Here is a 26,127-nt window from a genome sequence, read left to right on the forward strand (position 1 = left end):
CCATCCCCGAGTCAAGACAAGCTCGCCTCTAAGAGAGGAGCGCAGAACTTGTTAAATAAGGACCCAAGAGTAAAAGGGGTGAATAATAACACAGCACCTAAATACACTGGTTCGGCAAACTTTAATTTGCTCATTTTCAAGTTGAACTAAAATTACAGCAATAACAGCCTGAAAGTTTGAGAATGCACAAACTATTCATGATGAGTACCTTTCATGAGCAAGCTACTCACTGTGAGTCCCAATATTGCAGAGAAAAGCATTTAGCCACTGGCTCATTTATTACTAAGCCATCATTTAGGTGATTTAATAAAGTATAAGGTTTCCTTGAGGTGAGTTATTGCAAATTAATGTTGCTTGCCCTGGCCACATTAACAGTAATCAAGCCTATTACTGAGTATTAAATAAATAAGGACATATTTGCCAAAGTGCAGTAATCTTTCTCACTGTGTAGCACATATCCCTGAGGTAATCTGTGGAATGCTGAGCAGACTGAGACAACTATAATTTGTTGTATTACCTCTCAGGCAAATACACAGTGAATACATTACAGTGAACTCAATGTCAAGCAAAATAAATGTTTGATTAGTGAGAGACTGTGGCTATAGAAGGCTAAATGAGTAGCAGTCTACAGGGCAGATTAAGAAGGTAATGGAATTAATTTGAACTGGAACATCATATCGCCTTAACTGGGACCATCCACATTCTACGAGCCATCAATGTTGGCAAATTTGCATGGAAAGTATAGACAGATAGTTCTAGTAAAATGAGCAAAAATATATCTCATGTTTTTTCATTACGAATTCACCGTTTCAAAATAAAAGTGACAGCAACTCCTACAAAATGATTGCTGACATGAAACTACAGCTCATTTTAGCTTTAGCTATTCTAAGACCTACAAATTACTAACATTTATGAGGATAAACTCAACTATAATTTTTTGGAACATTTTATGAAATGGACATCCAGAATTTTGGAATTTAAAACCCCTTCATTTCTTTTTCCTGAGGGGATCTAACCTGTGACCGCTGCCCAGAGCGACAGCCGAACAAACTGTCCCTCAGCTCCATACCTTATCACCCATTCCCTTCAGTGAGGACACAAGATGCCCACATTCAGGACCTGTAATGCACCTCCATGCTGTATAAATGCATACTGAGAGTTCCTGAAAAACTTTCCTTGGCGAGACACTTGGAGAGCCTCTCATATCCCGACCACTGATGGTTTTGACAGATGTGGAGAGATGAAGGCTGCCGAGAGAAACTTTGGCCTTGCTGAAGTTTTAGATCAATGTCGACTTGACGCGCTACCTGGACGAACCGGAATGACCCCACAGCACCTTACGGGGAAGGAGAGGCTGTTTGATGACTTTTACATGAGAGGAAGGACTACAGTGATGTGTGTGAAATACAGAGGGAGCGAAACGGGGAGAGAATTTCATTAAAAACATCTAGGAAGTTGGTCCTGTTGTCATCATGTTTACTAGTAGTGGAAACAAGTCTAATTCAGCGTTGCACTTACCACTGTAAGACGAGATGAGAATGAATTTCTTGAGGACTTCTTGAGTGACAAAAAAATGATAATACTTTTATAGATTGGATAGTGTATATTGAATTAGATATGGAATGATGATCTTCAGGTAATAAGTTTTTGTCCCTCATGATCAATTGCAGGGAGGATTATGGAGGAGGGTTTGCCTGTTTGCTTGTTTGTTTGTTTACTAGTTCATCCATCCGTCACACTCAATATCTCAGACATTACTGATGGGATTTTGACAAAACTTGGGGGAATAATGCATCTCACCACTGCGCTCTGTTATTTTCAAAAATCACACTGATTGACCCAAGGGAGGTGCTACAATTACAGGTCAAAACAAGGTGACATGGTGGCTTGGCTGTTGCCCCCCTCCTACATCATCTGTGGGGGCCAACATGTGCACCGTTGCCTTTTGTTTTTTTTTTTACATCAAAAATGGATGTTTAGTGTTTTGGAAGAGAACTCCTAAATTATTTATGCATGAAACATAATAATTGACAACCAAATAATTGACCAAGCCATACTTTGATCTGAAAAATAAATAAAGCTTTTTTGAAGCTTTAAAAATAAGCAATTAATTTCAGCATGTGAGACATTTGTGCAGCCTCCAGCAATCCAGTTTGACATGCTAGCTTGACACAGTGTTATGATGAAAACAATGTGTGAATCATGAGGTCCATAGCAACAATTCCTGTCCTTGTGAGACAATTCAGTAAAGCTGAGCACTAGTATTTAGTATTTCAGTAAGGGCACAGAAGTCAAATGTTTTGAAAAATGGCCCAAAGATGTTGGGGTGTGTGGGGGGAGATGTTCACTGCATGTGTGTAATATCACAATGAATTGAATATCTTTAACATCATGTCACATCTTTTCAGTATTTCAAGCACATTCCTGAGGTATGTTCATGGTCTCTGAAGCACATACTAGCATAATGCACAAGCCAGAGTTAATGCATCCAGGTTGCCTTTAGAAGAGGACAATTTTATCTCCTGTGTCAACAACAGTGATTTGAGCAGGAACAAGGGAAATTCAGCTAACATAATGAGTTTGACTGCGCCACTCGATATTGACTCTTTTTATATTTCGGATGGCATTGAACTTTTTCACGAGGACACTTGTCAGAGAGTCACCTCATTACAGTAGGTTGTGTCAGCGTGAAATTGAAGAGTCCGATTAGGCTTGTTGTTGTTGCTCTGTGCTGTGGCCAATTTTGTCATTCGTCCGGGGCGTAATGTAATACATCTCAAGCAAATTGTTTGCGTCTCCCCTCGAAATATAAAGTAGCCCCGCCAGGGCTTCCCAAATTGCTGGAGAAATATTAGGAATGGATCACAAGTTAATTCCCCCTGCTCCAATTTTCTGCCGAGGCGAAATGAAATTTGAATTTGCGTGGCTTGGGCCACCACCACTAGAAGCCTGTGATTTGTTTCAATGACAGGGCCTATTATTGAGGTTGTGCATTGATGTAGGCATACAGTATGGTAATGTCTACCCCCCTCGTCCCACCTCAGCCCTCTTGGTGGAGGGCCTTCTCATTCATATGATGTAAGCCACTGAGACAAGGAGGAAGCAGTGAAGGAATCGGCAATGGGAGGACACATTAATATGGAAATCAGAGGGTGGCCGTGTGTGTGTGTGTACGTCTGTGTGTGTATGTCTGTGTGTGTGCACATAAAGGCATGTGTGTGTTGCTTATTGCAAACACTCACCTCCTACAGTATGAAGGCTGAAAGTAGGACTGAACATTTTCAGAAAGGTAGGATTAACATTTTGATGTAACATTTGCAGGAAAAAAAAATGCACCATGCCACTGCATTACTCCAATGGGGATAAACATGCATACATGCATGGATGCACACTCACACACACACACACCCACACCCCCACACACATACTTTACATACATACATGCATGCATACATGAATTCATGAAGCCACAGTGAAGAACAGTGTCTGTTACACTCCAGGTAAAGCTTGATCATACAATAAATGGAGCAAAAGGACATGTTGACGATATTCCTATTCATGGCTGCTGGTCCTCCAGGGACAGTTTATGTTGATGTACTTTCTCTGGCACCCATTTATTATTTACAAAGAAAGCCTGGGCCTTAATGAGCGCTAATTAAACGCTGGAGACTGGGAGATGACTGGCAGAAAACATCGCAGCATGTGACAGACATCTGGTGAGAGATAAGCGAGCGGGCGTTGGCAGAGCCGGATAGAACTTTACAGTGGTAGCGGAGTAACGCCGGGGGTCGTTTGAACCTGCACTTGAACCTGACTTTCAAACTCTGTCAATCAAGCTGGCTACAGCTGTCATGGTTCACAGGGCACGGGCTTGGAGGATTGGAGCACCGGGAGGACAGTGTGTGTGTTTGTGCGTGTGTGTGTGTGTGTGTGTGAGGGATTGGTTGAGAGTGACTTAGTGTGCGTGTGTTTGTTTGTTTGCACACATGCACATATGTGTGTGCAGCCCAAGTGCTTATTTGAAGAGCAAGAGTGCAATGTAATCATGTAAAGGAGCAATGAGTCAGATTTTTACTGCCCCATAGCACAAAATGACCATAATATATCTGTTAGGTGTTGATAAGATGGCTGATCAATACCAATGACTCAGTGATTACTTTGCTGATTTGCTGAGATTTCTGGCTTACAAAACTCTGCTGAACTGCTTACATACTGCTGTTGCTCACTGTGATCACTCAGCGCTAATTTTAAATGTGAATACAAATCTGCTTCACAGTGAAGCAAAGGTGTGAATTATAAGATTTATATTTTCAGGCATTTAGCTGACACTCATCTGGAGTGACTTACAATGAGTGAGCTGCTAGGGGTTCAGTGTCTTGCTCAAGTGATACAGTCTGCTCTTATTGTAAGCATAGCTCTCTTAATACACACTAAGAGAATATTTGCACAAATCACCATCTTATTTGAGACGTCGTCGTTGTGAATATCGGTTTTGAACAGCATCCTTTGCAGCAACCAAAACTTATCAAATCAATCCCACCCACTCAACTGAGAGCCAGCAAGAAAATTAATCAAGCTACTCCATAACAGCATTTACTCTAACACCCGAAAGGAATATTGATTTATTTCCATGTGCTGCTTTATATCCTGTATTGTAAGTTTATATGCTGAGAGAGCAAGAGGGAGAGAGACGCGCAGAGATAGCGAGAGGACTATTTCTTTATCTTTTCGCTGTTTGATGGGAAACACTGAATTTGCAAACGAGGGAAGGGTAGAATTCAAATGTCAAACAGTGGTTTAAATCAGGGAGAGGAATGGCCAAGCACATTATACAGTAGATGATATGGTGCAATTTCACTACACTGTGTTATCGTGAATTCCCAAGAGCGACCAGGGGAAAGCACATAGATATCCTCAAGGTGTTGATCTATGCGGTTCAGCGGGGTGTGATGCTCGATATGTCAATGCACTGTAGAGCACTTCAAATTTAGATTTCTTTAAAAGACCCTTTGAAGTGTGAGATAGAGTTGAAGTGTGTGATACAGTGCTTCTATGAGCTTAGGAGTCCCACCAGGAGGGGGAGATACAGGGTTTGTCTGTGGCCCGAGGGGAACATTGGGGAGCATAAAAATAACATTAAAATGTTTTATACCTTATCTGAAACTGCGCTTTGGTACCTGAGCTGTCTTTGAATAACTCCCATGTAAACCTTAAAGGGAAGGTTCAGGATCTTTAGAAGTCTATCCAACTGATCATTAATCATGGCTCAAAAAAATATACAACGCCGTTTTTTGTGTCTGAGAAATTGGCATCTTAGGTTAGCATTTGTCAGCTATGCTAGTGTTAGCAAAGACAGTCAATGGGGAATGAAACAATCTCTCTTAACATTGCATGCAAACCATCCTATTCACTTCCATAAGCCAGCAGTAATGTTAACATTAAATATTGTAACTTTTTAAAGGACTTGTACATGTTATGGTTTCAACGCCTACTGATTTGCATTAGAATTGCTTTTACCAACAGAAGCTGATTGCCAATTATGTAAAAACAAAAAACATGGGTGTGAAAATTTGTAAACCTAAATCAATATAATGTATTAATGAAAAACGTTTAAATGTTCTTGTTTTGTGATCAATAAGTCTTCCTTCTAAAAATCCAGAACCTTGCCTTTAAAGATGCAAAGTGCCTTATTATATCAATGTGAAATTATTTCATGACATAATATAATGCTAGAAAAAAAATCAACTGTTGCATTTGCAAATTGTAATTTGGTGTTCTCATTTGATCCAATTTGGGAGTTCTTGGCTCAATTCCCTGAAGACTCAGAGGAAATCCCCACCAGTAGACTGATAAGTTATTAATCAAAAGGAGCAAGGAGGTGAAATAATGAATTATGCTACTAGAGAGTAGCTCACATGGCCTATAGAACATAATGCTAATATTCATTATCACAGTTCAATGGACAATGATATGCTGCATTTACAGAGAATCCTAGATGGGTTACTTCAATCCTAGATGGGTTACTTCTAATTGAATACTAGATGGGTTACTTCTAATTGAATACTAGATGGGTTACTTCTAATTGAATACAGACAGCAGACAGGTTGGCCTTGTGGTTAGAGAGACCATACTGTAATTGGAAGGTCTTAGGTTTGATCAGCCATATGTGCTGACACAGTGTTTTAGGCAAAGGCCTAAAATGTAAAAATGAATATTGGTTCTCCCTAGATGAAGCACAAATCTCCTTCGACATACTCTTATTTACAGAGCAAAAACCTATTTGTAAACCTAAGTATTTATGCGGCTAACCTACTGACTGGAAAACATTGATTTTACAAACCTTTCATCTTCCATGCCTAATGATTTGTTAATTATTATTTTAACCCCATATGTTTAATATTTATCAATTGCAGATGCCTCATACCTGTTCAATTTCTCAAAATGTTATCATGTTGTATGTTGTATGGTTTATGTCTATTAATGTTTACTGTCTATTTGTCTTGTGAATTGTGTTGTAAAGCCTTTTTTGTGGACCTTAGGAAGACTATTGGTCACTGAGGTGTTATTGCTATTGGTTATATGAATAAAAACCTAAAGAGCATAAGGGACAAACATCGATCTTGAAGTGCGCAGCAGCACACCCCACACAGGATCTGTGGCTGCGTGGTGCGGTGGTTGTTTTAAGCTTAAGTTGGTCTCAAAGGTGATATACTGGGGAAAAAGAGGGAGTGGATGAGAGAGAAGAGAACGAAACAGAAAGATAGGGAAGAAAAACAAGAGAAAAGGTGTGGGGGAAAAAATAGAGAATGAAATGGGGGGATAGAGAGAAATAGCACATTAGCACATATGGATTAGCTGCCTCTCATTCCCAGGCCCTGCTGCAGCCCTGCAGATGTGCCGCTCTGACCGAGCAGCCAGCCAGTAGCGGTCGTGTCTTAATTAACGAGCAGACATCTGATCAATAAGTGAGGAACGATGGAGAGGGAGACGTGAAAGGTGGGACAGCCCGCACGGTTCAAGGTTTTTGTTTTCCGTTGATGTGGAATAACATTAGAAATCAATAGCGTGGCTCGCCCCGCTATACACTCTGATGACTTTTCACTCAGGAGAGGTGGAAAAAAAAAGACCTTTCTACCTTTTCCTTATTTCTTCTTTTACCCATCACTTTTCTATCATACACAATCATTCTACAGGAAGATTTGTTACGCTTATTGTCAGGGCATGGTGGCTCTGATCCTTGCCCTCCATGCTGTTGGTTGCTTGTAAAGCCGGTGTTCAAAGAAATGAAATTCATTCTGCAGTTGCAGCCATTGAATTGTGGTAGATAAGAATGTCAGCTAAATACCTAAAAGCTAAATCAGCTTAGTCTTTTCAGTCTCTTCTTTATAAACCCGTCTTTATAAACTTGTTTTCTGCAACAATTCTTTGATTCTTAAAAGGAAAAATCCACCCTCGGATACTCTTGCACTGTTATATATCATCAATCTGTGATGTGTGCCAGGAGATATTGGGTGATGAAGTGTTGTAAATGACTTTTTTGGTGTACCCACTTTCCCCCAACCTGCCTCGTCTACTTTTACTTCAGTTGGTGATTTCCTACGTTTCCCTTTCAATAACCTCCAGAGAACGGGTGTGAACTTGTTGCATTCAGCTGTGGGTTATATGTGTAGGTGAAGAGAGTGATAGTGATAGTATAGCAAGAGCAAGAGAGTGTTTTTCCAGTCACCCCTTACTCAAAACTCAACATGTCTTGCAGCTGCATTGCATTCTGGTCTATTGAGGCTACTGTCGGTGGAGAAATTGGTCTCTCTGCCTCTTCTATGATGGATTTCTCCCTGTATGATTGTTCTTCGGTACAAAAAGGCAGCTCTAAAAAAGAAGCTCTTACTCTTTGATTTGAGGGACTGACACCAAAACCTGACATTTACCATTGATGTTTTAGATAGCTGAACAAATTTTCGGCATGATGTCACATCGTCTACATCTGGCCAGTTACACATGAGAATAAGAAAAATACTGAAATACAAAAAATGGACCCAGAAATGCAAGGTGCATGGCCAAAAGCTGTTGTTTTTACAGTGTTAAAATGTTTTAGGGTCCCTTTAATTCTTTGTCTTCATTTAATAGTGAATAATTTATTATTGACTAATTTTTATGTAATGTGTAATGTAAAGCAAATAAAGTTAAAATTACAAATAAAGTTTTTTGTAGTATTTTTGGCATTATTAAAACAGAAATGTAAAATTACATGGGGGGGGGGGGGGGGGGGGGGGGGCAGTTCATTGTGGATCCCAGCTATTTGTGGTTTTAGCCTGATTCCTGCTACTGAATTAATAAATATATTCTGACATTTAAGTGGCGTACCTGTATCCATCCACGGCCGGAGCCCTGTCATCACATTCACCAACCTATCCGCAGGTTACCTGACACAGCAAATATTCAGCTGTGTGTGACTGAAAGTTTATCAGTGTTTGTGGAGTATTCTGGAAATTCTCGGACAGGATGGCCATTCTGTGATAAGACTTTCACATTTGGTTGTAGCCAGAAGGCTGCTGAGGCTGGTGGAAACTCTAATCAGTCTCTCCCCACCCGCCTCCATCACCCCCTTTCAAGTGAGTTACTGATCCACCTCTGGACAGAAATCGTATGTTTATTTTCTTTTCTTTCTCACTGCAAACTTTTGGTGGAAAATTGAATTTGATGCCCAAGGGCAGGATGGAAAATTGGGCAAAATAGCTTATTTTCCCCCCATCCCACCTTTTGCTACTCTTTCTAATGAATGGCAAAATAAGATATCTGCGGGAGATGGCATTCTGTGCTGGGTACCAGGCTTTGCAATTTAGAACCCATCAATTCATGTTTACAGCATGAGTGTAAATATTGGAAGAATATAAATACTGAGGAACATGTATCTCTCTGATGGGCCTGAAGTGGGAATATCACATGCCAACAATACATTACTGTTTTGGCACGTGATCTAAGAGATCAAACATCATCAAGTATTGTAAATATTTTGCTGGTTATGACAGCTCATGTTCAGTAACTGAATTATTCAGATTTTGTAACAAGCAGTCAAAGCTGATTAAAAGAAACGACTTGAAATTTCTAAGTAGATCCTCAGAATGTGTGTTATTCAAAACAAAAACATGTATCTCGCTCAAACATAAAACCTCATGGATGAAACCATAAATCTACTCATTATTAAACAGGGCAAGGCTAAATTTGGAACCACAGCCTGGCAATTCATAACGTCTCCAAGTTTCTCCTGCTTCACTGATGTGTCCCTGATGGTTACCATTTAATCAGCTGCAAATGCTCTTAATTACAAGATTAGTCTCCTACCAATTAGCCAACGTGCTAATGGTTCTAATCTGCCATTGAAGTCGACTGAATTCTAATTAGGGACTAACTGTTTCAATTCACCTAGGGCCCATCTGATGGGTCATTACCAACCCAGTTATCCTCATATAAACCAACTGCAGCAAGCAACACAGGTCCCGCTTGGAGAGCAGCTGTAGAGGCTTTACGACCATCATGTGGTCCATTCGCATGCGTCATGAAATGACAATGTTTCTATTCCCTGGAAATCACAGAGACCTTCTGATGACTCAGTGATGGAAATATTATATACTGCAACACTCAAAGTGTGACTGAACTGTAGTCAATTTCACTAAAAATGTTAATTACAGCAAAATATGAAAATGAGTAGGTTGTGCTGCTAGAGTGCAAATAAGTCAAGAATACAAGTGGTTGAGTGTATTTAATCAAGGAGCGCTCTAGGATGTTTGATTTTTACATGCATTTTATGTTTGCCTGCAATCTTTGGACCTTTTACAGCTGCAGAAAGTATGACCATAGGTTAATTTGATTGCTTGTCATTTTAGACTTCTTACCCACAGGTGTGTTGAATGTTGTACAGTGATAGTAAATGAAATGCATAGAGTTAGCCCTGATATTGAGATGATGAACCACAGTTTCAGTTTGATATGAGGTCACAGAAATATGAGGTCTGACATGTTTCTTTATACATCCAGGTTAAGATAATGAATTAAAAGAGGAAACATGGCAAGATTAAGCATACTCATAGTAATTAAAAACTTAACAGAATCTCATTTTTTTTTATTCAACTTGAATTGGCAATAATGTTTTAAAGTAAAAAGTTAGTATTAAGTAAATTCAACTCTGCAGGACTTACTTACTGCATGACACAATGATTTTGATATTATATTATGGGATTATGAGATTTAAGTGGAATCTTGATGAGAGTCTGTAATAAAAAATGTAGAGAGACAAGCATTAAAACTCTTCCCTTCACCACGACCCACTAGAACAGGAAGCACTCTCAGCTCACTGTCCTTGTCAAGTTAGGGTTTATAATAAGTAATTTAGGAAGCTAGAGTTCAATTGCAACTCAGGCTGAGCTTTTTCCCCCAATTCAGACTGATTTGTTGGGTCTTATGGGAGTAAGATTTTTACGATCACCACTAAGTGGAGAGCTTCTATATGTGGTTTGTCCATAAGGATGACCGTTTTGGGGGACAGTGTTCATAGACTTGTATTCATTTTTGATGCTCATTCAGTTTCATTCACTTGTATCTGTGGCAATTATCTAGATGGCGCTATCTCTTCTGTGACTACATTCATTAATAGACCTAAGCAGGTTGCATTGGCTCTTCTTGATTGTTGTCATTTGTGTGATGTTCTCATCAGCTTCGTCTTAATGTTAGAAATTATTGGATATTGTCAATGTGCAATTATCATATTTGATACTGTTATTTTGGTCAGCTTCACAGAAAAAAACAGCTCACTTGAAACTAGCACAAGGCTAGTTTTCACTTATTTGGATAAGAAAACAAAGTCAAACTGCATCAAAAGCCAACATCCGCTAAAAGTCATTTAAGTACTCAAATTTCAAATCTTAACGACTCAGACACTGAAAACCCTGGGGTCTTACCTGCCCTGCACCTTGATGTCGGAGATGGCGTAGAAGTATCTGGACAGGTTGTTCTCGTCCACCATGGTGGCTCCAGTGGCTGGCTTCAGCAGCTTAATCCTCAGATCAGTGATGGTGAAGAAGTCCCTCAGGTTCTTGGTGGTGTCCAGCTGGCCGTACAGCGAGGCCATGTTGTGCAAACGAGGCCCAGCGAACAGGGCAAAGCGGTCCTTGATCTCGAAACGCACCGTCTTGTCGTTCTTCCACACGTAGCCTCGGGAGTAGTCCTCAGTGCAGATGATGTCCAGCAGGGTGCGCTGGGTGATCTCGTTCACCGTCTTGGGTTCCATGGTGAAGGCGTCCAGGCAGTCGGTGGCATAGAACTGGTAAGGGGTCCAGGTCCGACCGTAGTCCAGCGACTTCTCCAGGACCATCTGCTCCGGCCGGCCCGACTCAAAGGTCAGGACGATGTCGTCGGTCAGCTCGATGGTCTTGTTCCACGACAGCGTGATGTTGACCTGGAGCGGCTTCGGGTATTTCTTCCATGAGGTGGACTGCCAGAAGGTCGTGGGGTTGCGACCCTCAAAGTCAAACATCAACTCGGGGGGATGGGCCAGCTCCTCAGTGGTGGCATCGCATTCATTGTTGCACATATAAGGATTCTCCTGTAGAACAAATAAAAATACAGATCTATGTAAGTGCACAGACATTACAATAAGGATATACAAACCTTTTGCAGTGGTAAATATCAGCATCCAATATATAGGGTGTAATCCTTAATATCATACAGTTACAGTGTTTAACGATTGTTTTGACTCAGTTTTCACCGCAGAGTTTGAATTGAAAATAACTATCAAATAAAGTAGTATATGCAAAAGGTTGATCCTTGCATCAGAACAATGTGTTTGTTCCTTGTTGAATTTTAATCCTTGCTGCATTTTAAAATAAAATGGTCAGTATCGAATTATGCCACCACACAAAAAATAATTCTCATTACAGTAAAACGGAGTAGGAAATCATTTCCTAATATTTAGATTATTCATGTAGAAATGAGCAAGAGGTTATTGGCAAAATGAATGCAATGGTGTCTATCATGATGCAAGAAAGACACAAAAAGTCAGCCCCATTGTGTCCAAAACACAAAATTTATGCAAAAGGAGATGATACAGATTCAGTGATTGTACACTGGGCATGAAATTAAGCTTGCCCGATTGTTGGCAAGCGTGTTAGAGAGAGTTTTAATCACTTTTCAGGTTTGACTATTTCTGTTTCTGTTGCATTGTATCAGAGAGCAGCGCTCCCTGCAAACTGAGAGGCACATACTGTAGCTCTACAGTGTAATTGATGAATTTTTTATCAGAATTGATCGGCATGATGGCAAAAACTAGGAAAATAAGGCCCAAGTTAAGAATAACTGGAATTATCCTTTAAGGTAAAAAGTTGGCTTTTTGCATAAAGATTTTTGTACATTGAAACTCTGTTATGAAAATTGGGCCAAAGGAGCTGTAAGAAACTGTAAAGCTGCTCTGTGTATTTGTGAAATTTAAACCTCTGAAATGTCAAAAGTGGTTGTGAAATAGCTTTAGTATTGAATAAAATGTTCTCTGAAGAAAACAGGAATCCTAGAACACTTGTTAGTTGCAGAGTAACTGGCTGTGGTAGTGCTAGCCTCATACCAAATTTACAGAGCCGAAAGCATCTTCTAGGCGGACTGCTGGTTCGCTTTGCCTCAAATTTTCGGAGAACGTTTCTTTTCCAATGGCTCACTGGGTCGCCTTCCTATCACGATTCTGTTACCATACACGATAGGATTGCAATCACATTCAGGCCAACGTGCATTTTATAATCTGCACAAGCAACGGCGGCCCTACAGCTGCAGAAGACACTGACCCCCCTCATCAACATTACACTGTGGATCCCATATTCTCTTTCACCACCACTCCTGTCTACACTGCCACCCAAATTGCCAGTGTAATTGATATTCCTGTGTGGTATTTCAGTTGAGATGGGAGTGGAATCCCGATGAGTGTTTCTTATGAAACACGCAAAGGGACATGCATATTTCATGGGCTTGTGTCTGCCCTGTACCATCGACACCCACTAGCTCTGGATTTTTGTGTGTCTGTGTGTGTGTGTGTGTGTGTGTGGGTGTGTGTGTGAGTGAGAGAGAGAGAGAGAGAGCGCTCTGTGTGTGTATTTATGTGTATGTATGCGTGCTTGTTTGTTGCAGTGTGTGTGTGTGTGTGCATGTTTGTACTTGTGTGTATGATGGTGTGTGCACAGATGTGTGTGTGTGTGTGCGTGTGCTTGTGTGTGGGCATGTGCGTACATGTGCATGTTTGTGTGCTTGTGTGTTTGTGTGTGCCAGAGAGAGAGAGAGAGAGAGGGAGAGAGAGAGAGAGAGAGAGAGAGAGAGAGAGAGAGAGAGAGAGAGAGAGTTCTCTGGTTGTCTATTTATTTGTTTGTGTGCTTGTGCTTGTGCTCTTATGTGTGTGTGTGTGTGCGTGTGCAAGAGAGCGAGAGTAGTCTGCTTGTGCATTCATGTGTATGTGTCTCCTTGTGTGTGTATGTGTGTGTGTGAGTGACAGAGAGGAGAGAGAGAAAGCTGAGAAGAGAGAGAGAGAGAGAGAGAGAGAGAGAGAGAGAGAGAGAGAGAGAGAGAGAGAGAGAGAGAGAGAGAGAGAGAGAGAGAGAGAGAGAGAGAGCGAGAGAGCGAGGGAGCACAAGATGCACTCCAATTGACATTCCTCTCACCTCTGCTCCAGGAACAATGAGGCTAAGCGCTGATGAGATTCAGATCAACTGTAAAGCAGTTCGATAATCAGCAATCATCTGACACTCTACACGGAAAATCATCTAAAGGTGAGAACAGTACAGCAGCGTTGCTCCGTTATCTCTCTAGGATTGCAATGCATCCAAGCAGGACTGGCACTTTGTCAAGTGGAGATCATTGGCAGGAATACTGATAAGCAAACACCATTATTCTTTATATAAAAAAAAAAAACAAGAAAGAAAAAGACCAATGCCTGCTCTTTGTCTTTGAGAAAGGACGCTACATTCCACTTGCCAGGGACATTTTCTTATTTGACAGTTTATCTTCTTCGCAAAAGCTCGCCATTTCTCAGGAAAAGAGTGTGTGACTTCCCTCTGTGAGATACAGATCGCGTCGGCCCGTTTTATTTCCTGTGGGACCGCGATATGCTATCAGGGTGGTTTCCGCAAGCGACCTGCTCCTCAGCCAGAAGAGATAACTATGAGATAAGGTAAAACATGACTGAGGGATTGTGGGTCACTAGGCTCGCTCAGCTGACGCCAAGGAGTGTCGCATGATCCAATTAGGAGGGTAACAAGGGTTATGCTGCTGAGACAGGGAAAGGAGAGAGAGAGAGAGAGAATGAGTGAGAGAGAAAGGGACTTGCAATGTTTTTAATGGAACATTTTAAATAAAAAAAAAACAAAACACACCACAAGGGAAAAACAAACTCACATCTTAACATAAAACATTCTCCTCTCACCCACACACATGCCCAGCCAACATGAAGCCATCCTTGAAGGCAACACAACCAGCAATACACCCACATAAAGGGAATGAGAGAGAGAGAGGGAGGGAGATAGAGATATGAGAGAGAGAGTTAGAGCGTAATAAGTAGGATGCTGCCTGCCTGGGTTAGGCCACAGGGACAATAAATTGTTGTAGCGTCAACCGTTTACCCCTGATGTGTGTTGAGGCTCATTATATTCCCTGCTTGTTCTTCAACAGCCTTGGAGGTCTGCTCAGAGCTCGGAGTTTGACAGTACATGGAGAGAGAGGGAGAGGGAAAGAAAGAGATGGAGGGAGAGAGAGAGAGAGGGCGATCTCCCAGTTGCCATTCAAGAGCATGAATTTTCACTTATATTTGTTTCATTTGATGTCACGGTTAGGGCTCGGGTAGCATTGGGGTGGCTGCCTTTGCCTCTCCTAAAAACCGGAGCCTTATTCACAGATGATATGAAGAACTCAGACTGCTGCGTCCGTGGCTAATGAGAAAAACAATTTCCCGGCTGAACAGTGAAGAACAGAGTAAATAGAAGCTGTAAAGAGAGAGAAATTTGCCTCATCACGCCAGGAGAAGAAGTGCTCGGAGACCGGTGAAAAGCAGTACATAAATTCAATCCATAATCGTTCTCTCGCCACCTGCCATGACTCCGGGCCTTCAGGGAAGTGATCATTCTAACCGAGGAGCCCTTTTACTATGGGAGCTGGCTAGGGACAAACCTTTCATAAAACCCCTATCATCATCAATAATACTCAATAACGCCGGGGCACTTTTCCAATCACACATTAAGCGACATGTATTTGTATTGATTTGCTCCCAGCGAGCCCCACCATACTGGAATGCCTCAAAGCAGCCCAGTGAAGGTGGAGGGATAGAGACTTAGAGAAAGGTCAAGACCTTCCATTGGATTCCTGTGGTGGTTATTTAACAACAAAAGCAGCGCCTTATGAAGATCAATACCTTCTTTGGTCATTTAAGACCCAGAGCCTCACTGCCACGCCGTGGGGCAGCTATTGGAAAACAATAAGCCCTCTCGGTTTGATCCTTTACCTGTGATCACGGCCATGGGAGAGGGAAATAGTCAAAGGAGGATTAGAAATAAACAATGTTTATTTATTTTGAAGAGTTTCATTCCAAAATGAGATATCGACCAATTGAAAAATATGACCTAGCCTTACAAAATGATTGCTGGCATGAAAGCAAAATTTAGCATGGATTAGAACTGAAGTTATAAATGATTACTGCTTACCAAACTGTAACATTTTGATGATGTAATCACTTTTAAAAGTGATTTGGAGTATATTGATAAATCAGGTAGTCAACTTTCTGGGGTGCTTTAACCGAAAGTTTTTTGTAATTAAATTAATTAATTTAAAGGATCCCATTAGCTCATGCCACAGCAGCCAGCTAGTCTCCCTGGGTCGACACATAATGACATTACATATAATGCTGCCAGGGCCTCTAATGGCTGGTCTCTTACTGTATTGCTGACATCTCTATTGCCACCATAGCCGCTCTGTAACTGAGCCCAGCTGGTTTCTATCAGTGCTATGTGATCCATCCGGCAGGCAGCGGCTTAGTGCAGGAGACCTGAGCAGCAAGTCTGTGGCTGGTCGCAGCTAATGATCTCTGCAGCCTATAAGGTCAATCCAATATCAGGGTGTCACAGTAAGAGAGCGAGAGAACAAGGAAGTGAGAGAGAGAGAGAGAGAGAGAGAGACACAGAGAGAGAGAGAGAGAGAGGGACTTGAGCTGGGAATATTCATCCAAATGCCATTCACTACTATAAGGCAATTGGGACACCAAGGCTCAGTGGATATTTAGATGTAATTTCATGGTTGCGTTTAAGAGTTTAAAAGGTTTCAATCATGAGAATCAATGAACCGTGACAGAGTGAACAACACCACACAGAAGATATCTATTCCACACTGATTTAAGCAATGAAATGTTTTGAATATTGACACAAAAATGTACTAAGAGTAAGTGATGTCAACTTTATCTCTCTCTCTCTCTCTCTCTCTCTCTCTCTCTCTCTCTCTCTCTCTTTCTCTCTCTCTCTCTCTCACACACACACACACACCATGCAAAAAACACCCACAAAAACATATCCACTTATGGCATTGTAAGGCAGTTTGGATAAAAGCGTCCACCAAATGATCTGCACACACACACACACACACACACATACACACATCACACACTCACAGGCACATAGTTGTGAAATAAGCAGATGTTAAAGTGAGTGACATATGGCCTTTGAGATTGACAAGCGTAACCTCCAGATGATGTGCGTTTTGACACAAGATGTGGCCCGGGGAGATAAATTCACTGGCCAATGACAGGCCCTGCTGACGGATGGGCGCAGGCAATCCAACCAATCAGTTTGGCTGACAGATTTCTGGACTTGTAGCACAGATCAGAGATTGAACTCACCTCTACCATTTTCTACTCAAACCATCTTCTCTGTGTAAGGCAAGCTCACCGTCTCACTAATGTGAAATTTAATCTTAATATTTGTGATGTGTCCACTCACTCATGTTTACATATATCCTTTGTTTCTCTGTAACTCTGAGACAGTTTTGTTTAAAAAGTGCTTAATAAATAAATTAGACTTGACTTCATTTGACTGACACTCCCTTTTCAGGAGTAAGAAATACATGTTATCAGTTACAAAATAGCCCTGAGGGAAATTTGTCTTGTGTATAAAGAGAGGCAGCAGCACACGGCACATAAATGCTCATTCAGTAAATAAATTACAGTTACGACAGTTGGAGCCATTGGAAGGGCATAATGACATTTCTAACCAGAGTTTGGCAGTTCTCTATCAATAATAACCAATCAAATGGCATGTAAATCAAATAGCATCCCATTAGAATAGGTGGATGGGATGTTTGGTCCAGATTATAATTCATGGCAGTGCACCTCTGATGCGGAGGTGGCCTCTAGAAATCTGGAGTTGATGTCATCTTTGATTAATCCATTACATCCATGCCCTCTCTCTCCTCTCCCCCGTCCCCCAGGAGGAACACACAACTCTACAGTCTCGCAAACTTTGAATTCGCTGACCTAGGAAATGCCTTTATGTGGCCTTCACATCTCTTTTACACACTAGATTTCATTTTGTGGAACTTCTTTCAAATGATCAGTATGATTTGGGTTCCTAAAGACTTCTCCAAAGCAAAGTTTGAACTTGAGGCTTCAGCCACCTTTAGGTGTGTAGTGAACCGTTTCCTTGAGTTAAAGCTACACCTCCTATAGAAATATGGTGCATTTTTAGTGGTTACCTCATGGTGTAGCAGTAGGCGTACATACAAATTTCATCACAGATTTCTGAACAATCCCTCCCCTCCGCCCCTTCCTTCAAATACAACTGCATTTCTTTCTGTAACGGATACATCCCATTGGTTTACACCATGGGCCACTTTTGAATGATCCCACTTCCCCATTAACATCCTGTTTCAACTGGAAATACATCAAATTACAGTAGCAAGATGCTCTCACTGTTTCACTGACTTTATCGGTCTCCCCATCACACAGCCAGGGACGCCACCACAGGTTTCAATGTATAGAGCTTGATAGGAAATTACACTTTTCTACCGAAAGCTTTTTTTAAAGCTATGCAAAGTGATTCTGAGGGGGCATTCTGATTCTGATTCTCAGCTTTCACAGGTAAATTAATTTTTTCATTACTTAAAAGACAAAACTCTTACATTCATGGGAGGACACTGTGCTATAGAATTTGCTGGACTTCTTTTCCATGGTCTAGTAGTTTAGGGTATATGTTATACACCAATCATAAGCCCAGATTCAGGGGAGCTACTTTGTTCGGAGCCCTTAACAAATTCCTGCTCTGCTCCAGAGCCTCTGTGGCTGTGAGAGAAGTCTTTCCCTCTGGACCTGAGGTGTTGCTGGATTAATCAGCCCATCATCCTGCTCGGCCTTACACCTCCCAACCTGCCACACGACACCTACAGACCTGTCGCTGGCCCAAACCCCCTTTATCACACCTCCGGATGTCCACCCTCATTCACGGGGAGCACAGGAGGAAAATAATTTGACGAATGAGTTTGGAGATATCACTACTCTGCGATTTGCTGTTCGACGAGTTGACCCAGGACAACAAAAATGATGACGATCCGGGCTCAAGCACCACTTGACAAAATCACAAGTAAATTCCCAACCTTGAATCAGTGCAAAAGGAAAGCTTTTTGTACACTACTCTCAAATGGCACCTTCATATAACTGAAGATGATAACTTTGTGGTGATATACTGGAGACAGGCCAAAAAGGATGAGATCAAGGTAGATATGGGTCTGCTTTTTAGAAGGGGAACTCTCAAGGGTGTATAGTGAATAGAGAGACTGGGTGTTGATCCTTTCAGGGCTTGGTATAAGCCCTGACGGAAGAGACAGCTGAGATGAGCCATGGTGAGATATTGGGAGAGTCAGAGCTTTGGCAGAAACTCAATAGAGCTTTAATGACCTGCAGTCAGGGCCAGCGGTGGCTCACAATAGAGCCAGGGTTTATATTCTACTGACCTTCAGAGAAATGAAGGACAGCAGGACGCCACATCTAACCTGTGATAGCTCATCATATCATATGAAAGGTTTGAGGGTTGTGGAAGTCAGAGACCTGACAGCAGATAATGGCAGCTCAATAGCATGCATGTTTTGTGCAGGACACGCCATCTTACATGATAGTTTGAAAACTTTAAAGCTTAGGACACGTGAACTGGGTATAAAGCTCCTGAAAAAACGATCGACATCTCATGCTTGTAAGCATCATGTGTGAGCCGGCGGACAACATATGCATCAGACGACAGGATTTAAGTAAATAGCACATCAAAGGCGGCGGCGGTGATGACTGTAACTTTCGATCGGCGTAGATGTCAGATCAAAACAAAAACAAAAACTTCCCCCGGCGCTCGTGTTTCGATTTGCCACATGCCAAGCACTCCGCCCTTTGGAATGAAGCCCTCGCCAAAGCAGTCCCTTTGAGGACTGCAGCACAGCCAGTCTGGCCTTTTGAAGTGCACTGCTTGGCAAATCAACTGCGGCGTGATCCATGGCCGCAGACTTGATTGGGATTCACAGGGCGTCGGCAGACGAGGGGAAACGCACTCCACATTAATTAACACCTGGCCTCATTATCTGTCCCATGTGGCAGAGTCCCACTGGGGTAAATTTAACACCACTTTATTATCATGGGGGATGGTAGTGGTGGGCTTTCATGTGCATGTGTGTGTGTGTGTGTATTTGTGTGTGTATACTGTATGTGAGGAATTGGATCAGAGTGACTTGTGCATGTGTTTGCGTAAGTGTTGCGTATATATATGTTTCTGTGTATGTACATGTATGTGCAATACGCAGTTGCCTGTGTCTGTATGTGTGTGCGTGTGTGCGTGCATTTGTGTGTGTGTGTTTGTGTGTGTGTGTGTGTGTGTGGGTGAGGGCGGATGTGTGTGGGATTAGAAACCCTGTGATGTCAGGATTCAATCGAAAGCTTTAACATTGCTATAATGAGAGGATGTTTAATTCTCTTTGCCAGATCCGTCTCTCTGCGGCGCTCTGTATTCCTAAGCACCCATTGGAAAAAAAAACGCTGCCTGCCTGTGTGGTAAAAATTGATATCTCTCTTGATATTTTTGACATAATATTTAATACAAGCAGGGTGTTTTTTTGTAAAATAAACACATCAGATGAATTGACGAAGACATCTCTTGTGAACCGTATAGATAGAACATGACACTAACAATGCCAGGGCTGGAGGTTTGATTCCCGTCAATAATACTAAAAATGTATAAGGCACATTGGATCTTTGGATAAGCATATCTTCCAAATGGCATACTTCCAAATGGCAAAAGTGTATTTGCTGTTTGCTGTTGAATGATATGAATACTTACTGTATAAATTAAATAATATGTATAGTTTTGAAATGACTGGAAGTGTTAAAAGATGGTGCCGTATTCCTACGCTTTATACCGATCTGAATATAACTCAGCAAGGCTAAGCTGACCTCTGCTGAGCCACCAGACTCCTGTGGGATTTGTAAATGATGCTCTGTATGTTTGGCACATCCAGTGTCACATCTTGTCACGTGGCCCAGAATTCCTAGCACCGACCCCTGATGGGAACTTCCCACGCAATCAATTGTGTCTCACCCAGATTAAGCCAGGTAGCAAAAACAGTCATGAAAATGAATTCATCCGGCTGTTACGCCAGAATGCCTCCACACTGAAAATAATACTAATAGGTTAAAACAATAAGATATCATTACATAAAGTAGATTTGGACTAGTTTTCATTTAAGCGGCTTTTGAACACATTAAAGTCTGCCACTGGGGTATTCTGAGTGCACTCTCATTGAGGAGAAAATCAGAGGACACAGACTTGTCGTTTAGCCATTTTCAATGAGATGCAGGGGTCACTACTGAGAAATTGATAGAAAATGGGATGAAACTGAGAGAGCAAAAGAAAGAAAGAGAGAGAGAGAGAGAGGGAGAGAGAGAGAAAGAGAGAGAATGAAAGAGTTGCATTGTTCATCAGCGTGTTAGCTCACAGTGTGTCAACTCATCCTCCATCTTTTCAATCTGCATAGTTATTAGAGGCTTTTATTAATTTGAAATGCCAAAGTGAGGAATAAAGCATTACTGAAATGTCACCCTTTCACTGAGCATGATAAAATCACACCAGCCACTTTGGGAAACGAACATTCTTCTCTCTCTCTCTCTCTCCCTCTCTCTCTCTCTCTCTACTTGCATCTCTCTCTCTCTCTCTTTCACTCTTTCTCTCTCTCCGGCACAGTCTCTTTCACTCTTTCTCGGAGATCGATACGGTCTGACAACATGATGGCTGGGTTTCCTGAGGGGAGGTGGGTTGCAACAGTTGCCTGTCATCTCGCCACTATTTCTCTCTTTCATCTCTCAGCCCTTCAACTCGGTGCATGATTTCTCTAAAAAAACAAAAAAAACCCCCAAAAAAAAACACTAACAAAAAACTCTCAAAACGCTCCCCCATGACCTTTAGAATAAGACTGTTGGCACTTTGAGTTCTTTGTGATTTTACAGGTAACACAATATATACTGTACATATTAATGAGGAAACTGTGGGCCACTTGAATGCGTGGATTCCATGATAAGAACAAGAAATATTGTAAAGCAGCAAAAATAGAAAAAGCACATCTCTAATTTTCCCTCTCTGATTTTCTCCCACAGAAATCAAGCTGTAAATATTGGAGGAATTTCACTTTTACTGCCCGCTTGCTGATTACTGCTGCACATTGGCTCCACCCCCAAAAGGAGATGTTTGGAAAAATCAAGTCTCACTCTCTTTTCAGTGTCAGAAACAAGGAATGGCCTGGTAACTAGTAGTTTGAGAGACATTCAAGAAAGGATTATTGAGGGAAAGACTCAAAATACATGCATGGGGACTTTTAAAATGGCTGCTGCGGTAACCGAGTTGTATTTCCACTGACATAGACTTTTGAGGTTGAGGCTTTCAAACTGTTCTTCTCCTCCCATGAGAGCACTGCTTGATTGCTTGACACTCCCCAGTCTGGACAAAATTATAGACGGCAGCTAGAGGGATGGGAAGTCCTTCACATGCACATGCATTTCCCTGCTAAAAAACCTTTGGCAGAAGGGTTAGCCAAGTTGAGATTTTGGGCAGCAACACTGAGCTAGCCTGCCAAACAGCTTTTGAGTAATTCAATTACTGTATCTTTTACAACATTTCCATTCAGCTTGTCAAACATGAATGGATGCTGAATGGGTCTACAAGCACTGAAGGCTGTGACACTGGAGGAATGCAATTTAATGGTGGTGGAATTCCTTGTATTTCCGAAATTACAGTGTTACATTTCCCCTCTCTTTTCTTTATTCACATAGCTGAGATGGACACTGAGAAAGAGAGGTACAGGAACAGGAGAGATTGGGATTCATACCAACAGAGGCCCATGTGAAATCCACAGACTGGGGTTGTAACCACCACGTCATCACAGGCAAACCGTTTTATTTAAGGCTGCTTTCACAAAACTCTGAATAACTGCTGCTGTCTAAGAGCTACTGTCCCGTTGGGACTGACAGCCACCACACACAGACTGACATAACAAATTGTTTCCTGTGTATTGAGGTGTTAAGACAAACACAGTGAGTCACCAATGAAACATTCATGCTTGTATTATGCCAGCGCTAGGCGAGCGGCAAAAATGTGTTGGCATGTGAGTCTGCAGCAAATGTGTTCAATGTATCTGAGCAAGAAAATGGAAGCTGAGTCATATAATGGGGTAAGAGGGTTTCCTTTGAGTCATAGCAAATGCCATCTCATCTGCATGGCCCAGTGAATACCAACCAGATTCATCTTCATCAGCCCGACTTATACATTCCAGCCAAGAGAACCAAGAGGCTCTAATGTCTGCTTTAAAAATACAATATATTGATATAGGATTTGAAGAATGAGTTTAGAAGTAGGGATGCAGTCAGTTCACTTCCAATTTGCTCAGTTCAAATGTAAACTTAAAGCTACACTAGGCAAGTTTTTTATGTAAGAATACACCCGTTTTATAAGCCTATTTCACAAAGTGGGGCTGCAACAGAGAACAGCGTGCAACAGAGAAGAGTGTCCCATCCCCATAGATTTGTCCTATTTGCCCAAATTAAATTCTGGTGTCAGGTATGGACACTTACTCGCCAACAGAAAGTGACAAATTGAAACTTACTAGCGAAATACCAACTGTCTCCTAAACAGCAAGAGAGCTTTCTGTCCAGGGAAAGCTGGACTCACCAACATTAGATCTTTTGCCTGTCTTGTCCCTTTGGTATAAAGCATCACTCATCAGTTTACTGATGACACACTACATGATTTCTGGGTACTGAAGTTCAAATTGTTCAGTTACCTCTCACTGGCATTTGGAGCCACTAACATGCAGAGGTGCCTAGTGCAGCTTTAAACCTCAACTTGCATAATAATGATTGTTTTCCATTATTTCTTTCTAGATTAAGTATAGGGACTTTTGTATGGCAATAGATTTCCAGATTTTGAATTTGAAAGAAAATCTCCTTCCTGAATTGATTGAATTGAATGGGACTTGACTCCAACTCTGCTCAGAAAAAAAAAATCATGTCACATTTCCACTCCATCACAGCAAACACGGTAGACAAGTGTAAATGCGAGTTATGCCATTGTGATATTAAAGCACATCAAGGTTTGACAGTCTGCCATGCCTAGCAGCTTGGTTCTATTCTGTATCTGTGAAGGTACTAGAGTATGAAATACAGTTAAGGGACTCTACTGTCTTTGGCACAGAACATGTATTACTTCCAACACTTTGCTGTTTTCAATATTTCAGTGGATATTCTAGAGGATTTTTGTACTGGTGAGAGGTTGCCTTAACTGTATTATTACTTTTAAAGTAATTTGAGTTTACCAGCAACAATAGGAAAGTTGTAATTATAATCACAGGAGCTTACATTGTAATGTTCAGTAAAACTAGGTATGCAATAGCTCTGCATGTGTGAAAATATTCCAAACCGGCTTTTCACGTATTATGTCTGCTTTCAAAAGAAATGTTGAGGATGAAGCACTTCTGCATATAGTTGTATAGAATCCATTATAGACAACAAACATGCATTCAAATGTTAAGCTGTCCAGAAAGACTCTGTCTAGTCCAACCACAAAGCCCATCACTTTCTTTTATATCTCCATGCATAATTCATCTGTCTTTGTATTTACAACCCTCTAAGAATTAACCTGTCACGGATCCCAGGGAATAATACCGGCATATCTCTATCTGTCAAGTGCTCACCTCATATGGAGCATCCAACCTCCACATGTTCAAACAAGGCATGGATATTATGCATCATCACTTGACAGAAAACAAGGGACAGGGAAATTAAAAAGCGAGGAGACAAAAGAGGTGGCAGCCGAGTGAGAGAATAAATGATGACTCCCCCCCTCTCCCGGAGTCAGGGGACATGTTGCGTGTCATCTCGGTGTCTTGGTGCGCAGCGGTGCGGTGATGATGTGCTGGGCAGGGCCAGTTCAGAACAAAGTCAAGGGCACCGGGGTGATGGGGGAAGCTAAACGCTCCAACTGTTCCCTGTCTCTAAACAAATGTATGGATGAGTGAATTTCTCACAAGAAGAAAGGGCATGGGGATCAAAGAGGGGCAATCGCTGTTTCCTAGTGTGACTTCTGAACTCCCTGTTTATTTCAGCATCAAAACCAGTTTGAGCATCAATCACATTGATGCTCAAACTGATTTTCTACCTACATAGGCCCAAGACAAAGATAGCAAAATGGGAGTTAGCTAGTTGGAATGAGGGATGATCAACTCTCATCTTCTGTTCTAGTCAAGACTAGTCCACCTGCAGATCCATTGGGCCTCATTCACGAAACTTTTCTTAAATTGTTCTTACTTTTGTTCTTAAGAAACATGCCTACGCAAAACCAACGTGGGATTCATGAAGCATGCGCAGAGTCTCGATTTTTGCGTATTCCAGGTGTATCTGATGATGAATGCCACTTGTTCCTTAATTGGATGCGCGTGCCTGCTGATTAGCATAGGTAGACGCCCTGGCAACTCCATAAAAGGCCTGCTGTCTGAAGGGTCGTGCGCAAATGGAAAGCATTACTGGAGTGGTGGAGAATGGCAAACAGACCCAAGAAGAAAAATTCAAACTCAAGAGAAAAGAATATATATACTTTTTAAAAGTGTAAGCGGTGGAGTGACAGCAACTGAGAAAAAAAAAACATGGCAAGAAATTACTGATGCTGTAAATGCTGCAACATCAGAAACACACCGGTTTGACTTAGGCCTACAGTTAGAATCTAAAAAGCGTCGGCCACAGTCTAATTCCAAATAGATGCAGTTTATTAGCTCCGGGCAGACGGCAGGGCGCTGTCAAAAGGATTGGGGGAATAATATGGAGACTGTGCTGTCAGGTGTCCAGTCATCAGCGGAGTTGGACACTGGTTTGATTCACGCAGCATCTCCATCTGATGGTAAGCTCAGACTTTAGGCTATAATAATATTGTTGGTTTTGACTGTAGCCGTTGTTGACAGGAGCTTTCTTCCTGTGGTGTCCAAACTCATCACAGCCTTCCAGCTCAGTATGCTGCGCTCGCTCTGTGGCGGAGCGAGTGGCCGTATGATAATTATATGATCGCTGCTGAGGGGTCTGAAGGTTTATCAGGTGTGTCATTAGCAATGTGGTCAAGGCATAACCTCTATCACCTAGAGACAAACTAATCAGTCTTGAGACTCTGGTTGATTTAACTTCCATTCAGTCCAATATGCGCCGTGCGTCTCCAGCAGCACCTGCTCAAGATGCACGACACCCTGCTGTTCTGCAGCACCGAGTCGCGGCTCCCTCCTGGACAGGGGAAACCACATGTAGGAGGTTTAGGTTGGCGTCACAAATTAATTGAATGTTTATGGTGTGTGATTGTTTGAGATTTAAATAGGGAAATGCGTTTGGACATGGTGCTTTGATGTACACATCTATTGCTCCAGTAGTAAGATAAGATAGAACTTTATTGATCAATAAATAATATAATAATATATGTATGATAATATATATACAATACTAATTAATCACTTTAATCACTCATGTTTCCAAATGAATAGAATTGCCTATGAATTTGTTCATATCGGCCTACAG

General features: G+C 41.6%; 1 protein-coding gene across 1 annotated transcript in view; it reads right to left on the minus strand.

The window, feature by feature from the left end:
- Nucleotides 1–26,127, minus strand: part of LOC139924068 (netrin-G1-like) — a 45,576-nt gene that overhangs the window by 13,638 nt on the left and 5,811 nt on the right. Inside the window, exon 2 of the mRNA XM_071914994.2 lies at nt 10,955–11,598. Within this exon, the coding sequence (XP_071771095.1) occupies nt 10,955–11,598 (644 nt within the window). The remainder of the gene's footprint in view (nt 1–10,954; nt 11,599–26,127) is intronic.

This window comes from Centroberyx gerrardi, chromosome 13 (genome assembly GCF_048128805.1).
Source record: "Centroberyx gerrardi isolate f3 chromosome 13, fCenGer3.hap1.cur.20231027, whole genome shotgun sequence".
Classification (NCBI taxonomy): Eukaryota; Metazoa; Chordata; class Actinopteri; order Beryciformes; family Berycidae; genus Centroberyx; species Centroberyx gerrardi.